The sequence below is a fragment of the Kogia breviceps genome, chromosome 4 (genome assembly GCF_026419965.1).
Source record: "Kogia breviceps isolate mKogBre1 chromosome 4, mKogBre1 haplotype 1, whole genome shotgun sequence".
Lineage (NCBI taxonomy): Eukaryota > Metazoa > Chordata > Mammalia > Artiodactyla > Physeteridae > Kogia > Kogia breviceps.
This window is the reverse complement of record NC_081313.1, coordinates 168,628,948-168,644,385: the sequence shown is the minus strand read 5'-3', so window position 1 is coordinate 168,644,385 and position 15,438 is coordinate 168,628,948. Positions and strand designations below refer to the sequence as shown.

The following is a 15,438-nucleotide window of genomic DNA, read 5'->3' as shown; positions in this document are numbered from 1 at the left end:
TTGTATATAAGTTCATTTGTACCATTTTTTAAGATCCCACATATAAGCGACATCATATGATATTTGTCTTTCTCTGCCTGACTTACTTGACTTAGTATGACAATCTCTAGGTCCATCCATGTTGCTACAGATGGCATTATTTTTTTCTTTTTTATGGCTGAGTAATATTCCACTGTATATATGTACCACATCTTCTTTATCCAGTGTAGGATGTTAAGTAGCATCCCTGGCCTCCACCCACTGATGCCAGTAGCACCCCACCTCTCAGTTGTGACAATCAAAAATATCTCCAGACATTGCCAAATGCCCCTTAGAGGAAAATCACCCCTGGTTGGGAAATACGGCTTTAGAAGAGCACTGTCCAGTAGAATTTTCTGTGATGATGGAAATATTCTTAGTCTGTTCTGTTCAATATGGTAGCCACTGGCATGTGCTGTCAAGCACTTGAAATGTGGCTGAAGTGAGCAAAGAACTAAATGTTTTATTTCATTTAATGTTTTAACTTTTGTTTTGCCTACTTAAAAAAACCCCAGCTGTACTGACATATAATTCAGATACCATGCAATTCATCCATTTCAAGTATAAAATCCAATGATTTTTAGTATAACCACATAGTTGTGCAAATATCATCACAATAAAATTTAGAATGTTTTCATCACCTGAAAAAGAAGCCCTCACCTCTTAGCCATCACCCCTTCAATCCCCCTCATCTTCCTGGCCCCTAGGCAACCGCTAATGTACTTTCTCTCTATATGGATTGCTTATTCTGGTTATTTCATATAAATGGAATCATACAATATGTGGTCTTTTTGACTGGCTTCTTTCACTTAGCGTGATGTTTTTGAGGTTTACAAATGTTGTAGCGTGTATCAGTATTATTTCTTTTTTGTTTTTTAATGAATAGATAATATTCTGTTATATGGATATACCACATTTTGTTTATCCATTCATCCACCGATGGACATTTGGGTTGTTTCTGATTTTTGGCTGTTATGAATAATGCTGCTATGGACAGTCCTGTATAATTTTTTGTGTGGATATATGTTTTCATTTCTCTTGGGTATATCCCTAGGAGCAGAATTGCTGGGTCACATGGTAACTCTGTTTAACCTTTTAAGGAACTGCCAGACTGTTTTCCACAGTGGCTGCCCTGTTTTACATTCCTACCAGCAGTGTATGAAGGTTCCAGTATTTCCACATCCTCACCAACACTTACTATCATCTGTCTTTTTGTTCTAGTCTTCCTAGTGGATGTGATTTAGTATCCCATTGTGGTTTGATTTGCATTTCCCTGACGGCTAATGATGTTGAGCATCTCTTCACCTCCTTATTGTCCATTTGTGTATCTTCTTTGGAGAAATGTCTATTCAGATTCTTTGCCCATTTTTAAATTGGGTTATTCATCTTTTTATGATTGAGTTGTAGAAGTTTTTCATATAGTCTAGGTATGTCTTATCAAACATATGGTAGGTTTAATATATTTGTAGGTTTTCTTTTTACTTTCTAGATGGTGTCCTTATAAGCACAAAAGTTTTCATCTTGATGATGTCCAATTTATCTATTTTTGTTGCTTTTGTTATTGTTGCTTGTATTTTGGGTGTCATATCTAAGAATCCTTTGCCTAATTCAAGGTCATGAAGATTTACTCCTATGTTTTTTTCTAAATGTTTTATAGTTTGAGCTTTTACATTTAGGTCTTTGACTAATTTTGAATTATTTTTTTGTATACGGTGTGCGGTAGGGGTACAACTTTATTGTTTTGCACATGGAGATAACAGTTGTCCCAGCACCATTTGTTGAGAAAGCTATCCTTTCCCCATTAAATGGTCTTGGCACCAATTTAATTTAATTTAACTTATTTTACTGTTTTTTATCTTTTGGCTGCCCTGTACGGCTTGTGGGATCTCAGTTTCCCGACCAGGGACTGAACCCAGGCCACAGCAGTGAAAGCCCGGAATCCTAACCACTAGACCACCAGGGAACTCCATTTTTTTCTTTTTTGTAATTTTAATTTACATAAACTAAAGAACCACATGTGACTGGTGGCTATTGCATTGGACAGCACAGCTCTAGGTACCACTGAGTGAGGTCCACATAGTACCCCCCGTATATGGAGAGTTACAATCTACAGGTGTGCACACACATGAACCCAAATACAGTTACTCAGATACTCGTGGCAGGCCTACCCTCCCCCTATCCCAGGTCATATTCTGGACATTTTCTGTCCCCCTGCTGTTGGGGGGCCAGCAAATGAGCCTGGTCCTGACCCTGACCTTCCTTCACTTCCCCCCCAGGAAAATCAGCCTTACACTGGGCTGCAGCTGTCAACAACGTGGAGGCCACCCTGGCCCTGCTCAAAAATGGAGCTAACAAAGACATGCAAGATAGCAAGGTGAGCCCCAGCCCTTGGCCCATCTGGGAGTCAGCCCTGGCACAGCTTCCACAGGTGGCAGAGAGCAGGTTGGGGTAGGCTAGTGGGGGCATTCACCCTGCCTGCAGCCAGCTTTCAGGTGTGGGATTTGGGCCCAAGGGGTTTCAATAGTGGATCAGAGGAGGAAGTGTATGGCAGTTGCTGGGTGACCTTGGGCACGTTGCTTAACTCTTTCGATCCTGTTCTCATCCTCGAAATGGGGAAGCAACGGTATCCACCTCATTGCCTCTTTCGAGGACTCAATGAGCTAAAGCTTTTATAAAGTGCTTTAGCACATCCTCAATAAAAGGTAGATGTTATGATTGTTGTTTAAAAACCCTTGCAAGGTGGTATTACTCTCACTTTACAGATGAAAGAGTGAGGCTCAAAGGGGTGCGGGGTTGGATTCCATCCTTATTTAAAATTTCCATTATGGATTCTTTTTGCATTAATCTTAATTTAAAATTTTTTCATTAAAATATCATTTATTTTGATGCCCCCTTAAATTTTGTGCCTAAGGCGAGTGCTTCACTCTCCTCACCCTGGTCCTGGCTTTTGTGGCCTGAAGCTTAGTAGGCGCTGGATGAATGTGGCTTAAAGGAAAGAACTTGCCCAATTTTCCCCAGCAGAGCTGAGATTCCGACTGAGGTCTGTCTGGCTGGAGAGTATGAACTCTTAGCTCTCAGGTTCCCCCAGAGACAGGAGGCCTCTGTGATGTTAGCCAGCAGTTAATCCTGACTCTTGTGACCCTGACATCTTGTGGGTTCTGGGCTGTCACAGGAGGAGACTCCGTTGTTCCTGGCCGCCAGGGAGGGCAGCTTTGAGGCTGCCAAGCTGCTGCTGGACCACTTTGCCAACCGTGAGATCACAGACCACCTGGACAGGCTGCCCCGGGATGTGGCCCAGGAGCGGCTGCACCAGGACATCGTGCGCTTGCTAGACCAGCCCAGTGGGCCCCGTAGCCCCCCTGGCCCCCACGGCCTGGGGCCCTTGCTCTGCCCGCCCGGGGCCTTCCTCCCAGGCCTCAAGGTGGCACAGTCCGGGGGCAAGAAGAGCCGGAGGCCTCCTGGGAAGGCGGGGCTGGGGCCTCAGGGCGCCCGGGGGCGGGGCAAGAAGCTGACCCTGGCCTGCCCGGGGCCCTTGGCCGAGAGCTCGGTCACGCTGTCACCGGTGGACTCGCTGGACTCCCCACGGCCCTTTGGTGGCCCCCCCGCATCCCCTGGCGGCTTCCCCCTCGAGGGGCCCTACGCGGCTGCTACGGCCACGGCCGTGTCTCTGGCACAGCTTGGTGGCGCGGGCCGGGCAGGTCTTGGGCGCCAGCCCCCCGGGGGCTGTGTGCTCAGCCTGGGCCTGCTGAACCCCGTGGCCGTCCCCCTCGACTGGGCCCGGCTGCCCCCACCTGCCCCGCCAGGTCCCTCCTTCCTGCTGCCGCTGGCCCCGGGACCCCAGCTGCTGAACCCTGGGAACCCCGTGTCCCCCCAGGAGCGGCCCCCACCCTACCTGGCAGCCCCAGGACATGGCGATGAGTTCCCCGCGGCCGGGGCCCACAGCAGCCCCCCAAAGGCCCGCTTCCTGCGGGTCCCCAGCGAGCACCCTTACCTGACCCCATCCCCAGAGTCCCCCGAGCACTGGGCCAGCCCCTCTCCTCCCTCGCTCTCGGACTGGTCCGACTCCACGCCCAGCCCGGCCACTGCCACCGGGGCCACGGCCGCTGGGACCCTGTCTGCCCAGCCTCTCCCCCTGTCGGTCCCTGGCCCTCTTGCTCAGTCCCAGACCCAGCTAGGGTCCCAGCCTGAAGTCACCGCCAAGAGGCAAGTGTTGGCCTGAGGGCTCCACAGTTCCTAGATTTGGGGAGCCTGTAGAGACACCCCATCCTGCTTCCTCTCTGTCTCCCCTTTTAGTCCATTTCATTCTCTCTAATCTCTTCTTCTCCTGTTCCTCACCCTCCTTGCAGTGTGACCAAGACAGGTCGCAAGCCTAGGGCTTCAGTCTTCCTTTATTTATAAGGGGTGCAGGCTGACCCCCACCCTTGGGTCTTGTGGTGAGTCTGGGACATGCTCCTGCCTCTCCCCTCTTCCTGCCCCCCCCCTCATTCTCTCCTGCTTTCTTGCCTCCTCTGGCCTCTCTCACTCATGTTCTGACACAGGTGGATTATTATTTTTTTTTTTTACATTTTGTATAGAAACAAATTCATTTAAACAAACATTATTATTATTATTTTTTACAAAATATATATATGGAGACGCTCCCTGCCCCCTGCGAACCCCCCAGTGCCCCCGTGGGGCTGAGTCTGTGGGCCCATTCGGCCAAGCTGGATTCTGTGTACCAAGTACACAGGCATGACCGGGATCCTGTGTACCGAGTACACGACCCTGGTGTGTACCAAGTAGGCACCCTTGGGCGAACCCTCTGGGGCTAGGGGTCGGGTGAGACTTGGGAGCCTCCTCCCCACCCCACCTCCCTCACTTCACTGCATTCCAGATGGAACTTATTCTATAGCTTTGCTGGGGGAAGTGCCCTTCTGGCCTGGAGAGCCTGTCCCCAAGCACCCCATCACAGAGTGTGGGCCACCTCCCTTTGGGAACTGGGGGTGGGGTGGGGTGGCCGGTGGGAATATGAGGACCAGGGGAGATATGTGCATTTTACTTTGTCTCCCTGTAAATACGGGCCTGCAGGGAGGAAAGGAGCTGCCTGCACGGCACCTCCTCCTCCTGGCACTCCCCTGGCCCAGCCCCAGGGCAGAATAGAAGTATTTGTAGGCTATTTTTGTAATATAGCTTCTGGTCACAGTCCCTGTGTAGCTAAATTCCCAGGCCTTGCATTGTACAGCCCCCTTTCCCCTCACCACCTAATAAAGGAATAGTTAGCACTCAATGTCATTGTTCTGTGTCTAGGTAAGGTTTGGAGTGGGGGGTGGTGGTAGTGTGGGGTTTCTGTCTCTTCAGCGCTAACTTTTGAGACAGGCTGGGACCTGGGACCCTTTGCTGCAGTGCTTGCACCTGGACAAACATCTCCTGGAGCAACAAAAGACAAAGAAACTATAAGGGACTAAAAATAACTGTGGGCATGTGCAGCTGGGGCAAATTATGGCCAACAAGATACAAAAAGACCAAAAAAACCCCAACTGCCACTTCTGAAGAGCTGGGAGCAAAAGCGGGGTACTGCGCATGCCCCCTGCACACACCACCACCAAAGCCACCCTTCTGGCTCCACCCTTGGGCCCGCCCTCACCCCATACCTCCACCCTTGGGGAGCAAGCGAGCACGGGAACCTGTTCTTTCTCGCTCCCCCCTGCTGCAGCAGGGGTCCCGATAAAGCCTTACCTGAATTTCTCGTCTGTCCTCTGATCAATTTCTATTGACTAAGGAGGCCAAGAACCCTGGTTGGTAAAAACTTGGGCTCTCATCTTGGGGTCAAACCATTTGGCTTGCTTGCCGGCCACTTTTGCTTCCTCTTTTGATGGATGATTCCACTGATTGGACTAGGGGTGGCCACCTGACTTAAATTGAACCAGATTCCCTTGCTTGAGAATGTTTTTAAAATGGGGATGCTGAGAAAGCTATCAGTTGGTGGCGTTTCTAAGGCCAAGGCAGATGGAGAAATATTGATGGCCGGTTTGGGGTGGTGGGTACTGATGAGAAAGCAGCAGAAGACTGGAGCTATGCAGAGAGAATCAGAGGTGAGCACTCAGATGGCTCCAGAGTGTTGGAGGGAGTACCTCATTTCCAAATGGAGTATCAATTCCAGTTAACTGAGCATTTATTCCACTGACATCAACAGGTATTTATTAACTGCCTTCTAAGTGCCTAATGCTGGTTCTGCATGGATCTCACCTCTACTTCATGCTCCCTTGGGGTTTAGAGACAATGCTGCACCGTATAATAAATATTCCTTTACGTATACCAGCTTGAATGAGTTTCTATGTCTTGCAAATAATTGTGCCCCAAGACAACGTTGTGTGTACACTGAGGTCCTCCAGGAAGGGAGGAATTTCATGTTCATTGGTTCACCTCATCAGTTGGAGTGCTCTTGGTTGCAAGTGACACAAAAAAACCTACCCAGCTGGCTTAAACAAACAAACAAAACCCAATTTATTAATTCATATAACTGAAAAAGACCAGCTTCAGGGGATGTTTGAGCTAGTGGCTCAAATGAGGTCAACAAGGGCTGAGTTCCTCATCGCTACAGATTTTTCTCTGGGCATCAGTTTCATTCTCAGGCTGCATGTGGTACTCAACCCAACTTCTCTTCCCACTCCCACAGCTCCAGCCCTCCTTCTGTATTCGCAAAATAGGTGCAAGGATCATAGACCATATCACACATTCCAGAGAACTGAGAAGCTTCTAGTCTTGGGGTTGATTTTGTACTGACTTCAAATGGGTCTCATATTTATCCTCTAACCTAGTGTTCCTCAACGTCGGTACCGTTGACATTTGGGGCCAGATCATTCTTTGCTGTGGAAGGCTGTCCTATGCATTGTAGGATGTTTAACAGCGTCCCTGGCCTCTACCCACTAGATGCCAGTAGCACCCCCTCCTCCAGTGTGACAACCAAAAATATTTCCAGATATTGCCAGTTGCCGAGCAATGAAAACTTGCTTTTGAGCACTACTGCTCTAGCCAATCACTATGGCAGTGGGATATAGAATGTGCCGATTTCTTAAAGCAATGAGTTTCTGCTCTGGAACTGGGGCGTGGGGTAAATTTAAGGGCTGTCAGGTTTGCAGAAGCAGGAATTCTGCAATTATATAATAATAAATAATAAATATAATAATATTAAATATAATATTAATTAATTAATAATTAAATATAATAATAAATAATAAATATTCACTCCACCTCCTCTCTTTTGGCTAAGTCTTTGGAGATGGAACAATCTCTTTTTAAAAATATTTTTATTGGGGGGGCTTCCCTGGTGGCGCAGTGGTTGAGAGTCCGCCTGCTGATGCAGGAGGCACGGGTTCGTGCCCCGGTCCGGGAGGATCTCACATGCCGCGGAGCAACTAAGCCTGTGAGCCATGGCCGCTGGGCCTGCGCGTCCGGAGCCTGTGCTCCGCAACGGGAGAGGCCACAACAGTGAGAGGCCCGCATACCGCAAGAAAAAAAATATATTTTTTATTGAAATATAGTTGACTAACAATGTTGTGTTCGTTTTAATAAAGTGATTCAGTTATTTTATATACATATGTATACATATATATTATTGTTTTTACATTCTCTTTCATTATAGGTTATTACAAGATATTGAGTATAATTCCCTGTGCTATACAGTAGGTCCTTGTTCATTATCTACTTTATTTTATTATTTTATTTTTATTTTTAATTTTTTTTGGCCGTGCCATGCGGCTTGCGGGATCTTAGTCTCTCGACCGGGGATTGAACCCTCGGCAGTGAGAGCGGGGCGTCCTAACCACCGACCACCAGAGAATTCCCTCTATTTATATATAGTAGTGAGTGTGTATATTTAATCCCAAACTCCTGGGACAATCTCTTTTATTGTCTCAAGTTCATTTTATGTTCATTCATTTATCCTCTATATGCTTATTGGGCACTTACTGCATGCCAAATCCTGGACAAACTGTTGGGAGTAGAATGGTGAATTATATGAGCTCACTCCTTGCTCTTATGGAATTTCAGGCTAGTTAGGGGATGTATAGGGGTGCCCCCCCTTGTCCCTTTGGGTCTTACCATTGCAGTACATGCTTGATAGCATCTGACTTCAAACACCAGAACTTCTCTAGTGTGGGCCAGGAACAACCCTCAAAAATGAGGGATGGGGGCTTCCCTGGTGGTCCAGTGATTAAGACTCCGTGCTTCCACTGCAGGGGGCACTGGTTCAATCCCTGGTCGGGGAGCTAAGATCCCGCATGCTGTGCAGCGTGGCCAAAAAAAAAAAAAAGAAAGAAAAAAAATGAAGGATGGATGGGAGTTGGTGGATAAATACCCCAGCTCCCTCACCCCTCTGTGGGGGCAATTCTGAGGTGTGTTCCACAGACTCTCAGAGGGTGTCCATCAGGATTGAGCCCCAGTTGCCCATGGTAGCAACTTACTGTTCCTCATGGGAACTTTCTGGAATGTTCCTTTTTGGAATGATCCTATTGGATATTTCTGGAATGATCTCTCAAATAAGTTCTTTGCACTTGAATCCTTGGCCCAAGAGAAGTTCATCTTAGCTGCGTGCATGAGTAGACTCTTGGAGGAGAACCGGAAATATTTGTTGGGGTGCGAGCAAGTTTGGAGATCCTTCTTCCTGAGTGCTACACAAAAGAGGAGAAAGTCGTTCTTCCCACCCACTTAGTCCACTTTATCCTGCAACCCTGGCTCTATGGAAACAGGGCATTGGAGATGTGTGTCTCACGGGGTGAACCCACTTTCATACCTGGTGGAGCCAACTTTTTTTGTAAGCACATGTGAGACTCTTCCACTCTGGAGGCTCCCTGGAATGGTTGGGGGAGGGGTGTCAGGTGGGGGAACAGGAAGCCTGCATCAGTGGTTGGGAAAAATGAACTAGTGGGATTCAGATTCACGTGCATGTGACTTCATTGATCCACAAGATTTGGGGACATTTGGATTCACATCCTAGGTGACTTCTTGACCGAGAAGACAATGATAATACAGCTGTGTGTCTGCTGTTTGCCCCTCCAGATATACCCTCACACTTCTCCACTCTGCTCTGTGCACTGGGAGGATGACCTGGGTGGAGAGCATCAGTGGACTCAAGCATCCTCTTGCTTCCACTTGGGTTTGGCCAGTGAGAGGCACAGGTGGGAGATCAGAGGGTAGAATGTATCTATTTCCCTGGTTCCCTGCCTGCAGGGCGGCTTTGGTGCTCTCCATCCAGCTGCCCTCTGTTAATCTGAATAATTGTTCCCTCTCCTTGGCTCTTCTGGCCGAGGTGGGTAAAGGCTCTCCACCATTGCAAGTCTCAATGTACTGCAGTATGACTTGTCTACACCCTGCCCAAGCTTCATCTATCTGTTATCTATCTATCTATCTTCCTACCTATCATCTATCAATTATCTATCTAATCTATCAATTATCTATGTATCTATCTGTATATCTATGTATCCAACTATCTTTTAGCTATCTATCATCTATCAATTATCTATATATCTATCATCTATCAGTTATCTATGTATCTATCTGTATATCTATGTATCTGTGTATATATCTATCTATCTTTTAGCTATCTATCACCTAACAATTATCTGTGTATCTACATATGTATCTATGTATCTATCTTTTAACTATCTACCATCTATCAGTTATCTATGTATGTATGTATGTATGTATCATCTATAAATTATCCATGTATTTATGTATCTGTGTATCTATCATCTATCAGCTATCATATATCAATTTATCTATCTATCTATCATCTATCTTTTAGCTATCTATCTATTTGTTCATTTTTGTTCACTTTTTTTTTTTTGGCGGTACGCGGGCCTCTCACTGTTGTGGCCTCTCCCGTTGCGGAGCACAGGCTCCGGACGCGCAGGCTCAGCGGCCATGGCTCACGGGCCCAGCCGCTCCGCAGCCTGTGGGATCTTCCTGGACCGGGGCACAAACCCGTGTCCCCTGTCTCGGCAGGCGGACTCTCAACCACTGCGCCACCAGGGAAGTCCCATTTTTGTTCACTTTTTGAGGAATAACTCACATATAATAAAATGAATCCATTTTAAGTGTAAAGTTTGATGGGTTTTGACAAGCGCACACAGTCATATAACCGCTACACAATCATGTTTCATCAGTCCCCTTTGTAGTCAGTCCCCTTCTGCACCTCTGGCTCTGGCAATTGTGGATCTGCTGTCTGTCACTGTAACGACAGTCTTTCCTTTTCTAGAGTTTCATATAAATGGAATTGTGCAGCATGTAGGCTTTTGAGTCTGGCTTTTTTAAAGTTAGCATTGTGCTTTTGAGACTGATTCATGTTATTAGGCATATCAATTATTTTTTTAAATTAATTAATTAATTATTGGCTGCATTGGGTCTTCGTTGCTGTGCACGGGCTTTTCTCTAGTTGTGGCGAGTGGGGGCTACTCTTTGTTGCGGTGTGCGGGCTTCTCATTGTGGTGGCTTCTCTTGTTATGGAGCTCTAGGCACGCAGGCTTCAGTGGTTGTGGCACATGGGCTCAGTAGTTGTAGCACACGGGCTCAGTAGTTGTAGCACACGGGCTTAGTAGTTGTAGCACACGGGCTTAGTTCCTCCGTGGCATGTGGGATCTTCCTGGACCAGGGCTTGAACCTGTGTCCCCTGCATTGGTAGGCAGATTCTTAACCACTGCGCCACCAGGCAAACCAAAGATGTCAGTTTTAAAGGAAATGGCTGTATTGGTTAGGTCTGTCTGACATCATACTTGGCATGATGTCCTCAAAGTCCATCTATATTGTTGAAAATGGCACTACTGCCTTCTTTCTCACCACTGAATAATATTCCAATGTGTCTATGTACCAATCTTCTTTATCCATTCATCCGTTAATTGGCACTCAGGTCATTTCCATATCTGTAATTTTCTCGTCTGTTGAAGAGCTGCTAGCTGGGTGATATGAGGAAAACAGTGACCTCATTTCTGAGTCTCTCTTTCCTTTTTTTCTTTTTTCTTTTTTTCTGTAAAACAGGGATGATTATCCTATCTCACTGGTATCTGTTGCTTAGCAGGGCCTTATTAAGTTGCCCTATTCCATCTCCTCTGCTTTCTCCTCTCAGATTCCTGAGAAGCAGTGGGGAAACGCCACCTGGCTGGTGACGGAGTTCATGGTGGTGGGTTTCTCCACCTTCCCAGACCTGAGGACCACCCTCTTTGCACTGTTCTTCCTCACATACTTGGTTACCCTGAGTGGCAATGTCACCATCATACATGCGGATCGGACCCTTCACCCTCCCATGTACCGCTTCCTGGCCACGCTGTCCCTCTCTGAGACCTGCTACTCGCTGGTCACCGTCCCCAATATGCTGGCTCATCTGCTCATGAAGAGTGGAGCCATCTCCATCCCTGGCTATTGGGCTCAGATGTTCTTCTTCCTGGGCCTGGGATGCAGCTGTTGCTTCCTCCTTACCCTGATGGGTTACGACTGCTACGTTGCCATCTGTCATCCCCTGCGTTATTGGGTGATCATGAGACCCACAGTTTGCCTCTACCTGGGAGCCCTGGTCTTCTGCTTCGGGTCCTCGGTGGCCTTGATCGAGACCAGCCTGATCTTCTCCTCGCCCTTCTGCCACAGCCACAGCGTGGAGCACTTCTGCGACATCACCCCGGTCCTGAAGCTCAGCTGCGCGGGGAGTGCCAGCAAAGCGCTGGCCATCTTCTTCCTGAGTATCTTCGTGGTGCTGGTCTCCTTCCTCCTCATCCTCCTCTCCTACACCTTCATTGCGGCCGCCCTCCTGAGGATCCCCTCAGCAGCCGGCCGGCCCAAGGCCTTCTCCGCCTGTGCGGCCCACCTCGTTGTGCATTTTGGCTGCGCCTCCATCATCGACCTGAGGCCTGAGTCCAGAGGAAACCCGGACCAGGACCGCCTGTTGGCTGTGTTCTACACGGTGGTGACACCGCTGCCGACCCCGGTGGTATACCCTCTGCACAACAAAGATGCGAGGGTGGCATCGAGGAGGGCCCTGGCGCGAAGCCGCGGAGTTTTAAAAATAACACTCGTCCTAAGTTCCGGCTCTAGCTTTTTCAAGAACACTTGCCCTGCCGGACACCCAGTTCCCCCACCTGGAAAACAGAGGCCACTCCCATAACCTTAAATGAAATAGCCTGGGGGAGGCAATTTACAAACAGTGCCTGAGACCCAGCATGAACTCCATAAAGGTTGCCCTTTCCCTTCGTCTTCATTTCCTTGACTTTGCTGGGTTGCAATGCGGTCTGCAGCGCACGATGGTCACTAGTGGAGGGCGGCCCTGACCCTACCCGGTGCTGGCGGGCAGTGGAGGGCAGTGCTTTACCTAGCAGTGAACTGGGGTTGGCACCCGGTCCAGCATTCTTTTATTTTGTCTCACTCAGAAGTAGTTCACTTTTTTTGGAGTCGGGGTGGGGGGGGGGGAATGAATGTTACCAACCGAAGGCTGCCTTTATTTATTTATTTATTTTGCGATACGCGGGCCTCTTACTGTTGTGGCCTCTCCCGTTGCGGAGCACAGGCTCCGGATGCGCAGGCTCAGCGGCCACGGCTCACGGGCCCAGCCGCTCCGCGGCATGTGGGATCTTCCCGGACCGGGGCACGAACCCGTGTCCCCTGCATCGGCAGGCGGATTCTCAACCACTGCGCCACCAGGGAAGCCCAGGCTGCCTTTATTTTTCCTGTCACACTTAAATGATGTTTTCATGATTGTTGGCCACCCCTCTCCCCCTTGGGTCCTTTATTTCTTTGGTATATGATGGGGAAAGAAAGAAAAAAGGAAGAATTAAATTTTTTTATTGCAGTAAAATATATATAACAAAATTTATCTTTTTATCCTTTTAAAATTTTCTTCTTATTGATGAATTTTATGAATTCTTTGTATATTTTGGATAACAGTCCTTTATGAGATACGTCTTTTGCAAATATTTCCTCCCAGTCTGTGGCTTGTCTTCTCAGTCTCTTGATACTATTTTTTCCAAGTATTTATCACTAACTAAAATGCTCTTATTATCTATTGTTTGTCTCCTTTAGACAGTGTAAGGTCTTTGTACAACCTCTCACTACAGTGTAAGGTCCAAAAATAACGTGTATTTCCAGTGCATAGCATGGAGCCTGGTATTTTGGATGCAGTTGACAAATATTTGTTGCTTGAATGAATGGATAAGAACTGTTAACATTTTTTAGTTTGCTTATTCTTTTTGAAAATGGCATTAAGCTGTTTTAAGTTCTTCCATCTCCTTTCTAAAATTTTGAAGCTCAATTTCAAATTATCGCCATTTTCATCTTCAAAATTAAGGATAATGATTAGCCACTTACAGTAGCATGAGATGAATTTCTACTATTTAATCATTTTTAAGTGTACAACTCAGTGGTATTAATTACACCCACAAGTTTGTGCAACCATCACCACCATCTCTTTCCAAAACTTTTTTCATCCTCCTAAATTGAAATTGTGTGCCCTTTAAGTAGTGACTCTTCATTACCCCCTTCCTCCCCATCCCTGGTAACATCTAACTTACTTTCTGTCACTATGAATATGCCTATTCTACATGTTTCATATAAGTGGAATCATATAATACTTGTCCTATTGTGTCTGGCTTATTTCACTTAGCATAATGTTTTGAAGGATCATCTATGTTGTAGCACATATCAGAACTTCATTCCTGTCTATGGCTGAATAATATTCCATGTTATTCACATGGATATATATATTTTTTGTTTATCCATTCATCTGTTGATGGACACTTGGGTTGTTTCCACATTTTGGCTACTGTGAATAGTGCTGCTATGAACATTTGTGTATACGTATCTGATTGAGTCTTTGTTTTCAATCCCTTTGGGTATGTAACTAGGAGTGGAATTGCTGGATCATAAGGTAATTCTGTTTAACTTTTTGAGGAATCACCAAATTGTTTCTCATAGTGGCTGCACTATTTTACATTCCCACCAGTAGTGTGCTAGGGTTCTAATTTCTCCACATCTTTGTCAACACTTGTTATTTTCTGGTTTTGAAGATTTTAGCCACCCTAATAGATGTGAACTGAGTTTTGTAGTTTAGTAGTTCATTTTTGTTTAATTAAACACAGATGATGGATTGAAATCATCCAAAGTATCTTCTCTGACCACAATGGAATGAAATGAGAAATGAGTAACAGAAGGAAAACTGGACACTTTACAAATATATAGAAATTAAACAACACACCTTTGACCAATGGGTGAAAGAAGAAATTACAAGTTAGATTGGAATATACTTAAAATAAATGAAAATGAATGCACAACGTACCAAATCTTGTGGGATTCAGCAAAAGCTATGCTCAGAGGGAAATTCATAGTGTAAGTGCTTACATTAAAAAAGAAGAAAGATCCCAAGTCAGTAACCTAACTTTACACCTCAAGAAACTAGAAAAAAAGAGCAAGATAAACACTAGTGATGAGGCTTCCACTATAACAAGTGTTGGTGAGGATGTAGAGAAATTGGAACAATTGCACACTGTTGATGGAATTATAAAATGGTGCAGTTGCTATGGAAAATGGTATGGTGATTCCTCAAAAGATTAAAAATGAAAAATAGAATTACCATATGATCTAGCAATTTGACTTCTGGGTGTATATAGAAAAGAACTGAGGGACTTCCCTGGTGGTCCAGTGGTAAAGAATCCACCTTACAATATAGGGGATGTGGGTTCAATCCCTGGTCAGGGAACTAAGATCCCACATGTGGCAGGGCAACTAGGCCCACATGCCACAACTACTGAGCTCGTGTGCCTCAACTTAAGCCTGTGAGCTGTAAACTACAGAACCCACGTACTCTGGAACCTGCACACCACAACTATAGAGCCCACATGCTCTGGAGCCTGCGTGCTACAACTAGAGAAGAGAAAACCTGTACACCACAACGAAAGATCCCACATGCCTCAGCGAAGATCCTGCATGCTGCAACTAAGACCCAACACAGCCAAAACCAAATAAAGTAAATAAATAAAAAATAAATCTTAAAAAAAAAAGAATTGAAAGCAGAGTCTTAAAGAGGCATTTGTACACTCATGTTCATAGCAGCACTATTTGCAGTAGCCAAAAGGTAGAAGCATCCCAAGCATCCACTGACAGATGAATGGATAATCAAAATGTGGTATATACACACAATGAAATATTATACAGCCTTAAAAGGGACAGTCTGACAAATGCTACAATGTGGATGAATCTCAAGGACAGTATGCTGAATGAAATAAGCCAGACAAAAAAAGGACAAATATTGTATGATTCTGCTTATATGAGGTAGCTAAAGAGGTCAAATTCATAGAGACAGAAAGTAGAATAGTGATTGCCAGGGGCCGGAGCCGGGAGAGGGAGAATGGAGAGTTGTTTAATGACTATGAAGTTTCAGTCTTGCAAGATGAAAAAGTTCTGGGGATG

General features: G+C 46.1%; 2 protein-coding genes across 3 annotated transcripts in view; both read left to right on the top strand.

Moving 5' to 3' along the window:
• NOTCH3 (notch receptor 3) overlaps positions 1-5,284 on the top strand; it is a 33,151-nt gene extending 27,867 nt beyond the window's left edge. For both annotated transcript variants that reach the window (XM_067032352.1, XM_059063205.2), the window contains 2 exons: positions 2,295-2,392; positions 3,191-5,284. In XM_067032352.1, coding sequence (XP_066888453.1) covers positions 2,295-2,392; positions 3,191-4,237 — 1,145 coding nt within the window. In that variant the 3' untranslated portion in view covers positions 4,238-5,284. The remainder of the gene's footprint in view (positions 1-2,294; positions 2,393-3,190) is intronic.
• LOC131755811 (olfactory receptor 10T2-like) lies at positions 4,750-12,145 on the top strand. The gene is made up of 2 exons (XM_059062418.1): positions 4,750-4,785; positions 11,117-12,145. Exons 1-2 carry the CDS (start codon positions 4,750-4,752, stop codon positions 12,143-12,145), a joined length of 1,065 nt encoding a protein of 354 aa, XP_058918401.1.
• The last annotated feature ends 3,293 nt before the right edge of the window (positions 12,146-15,438 follow it).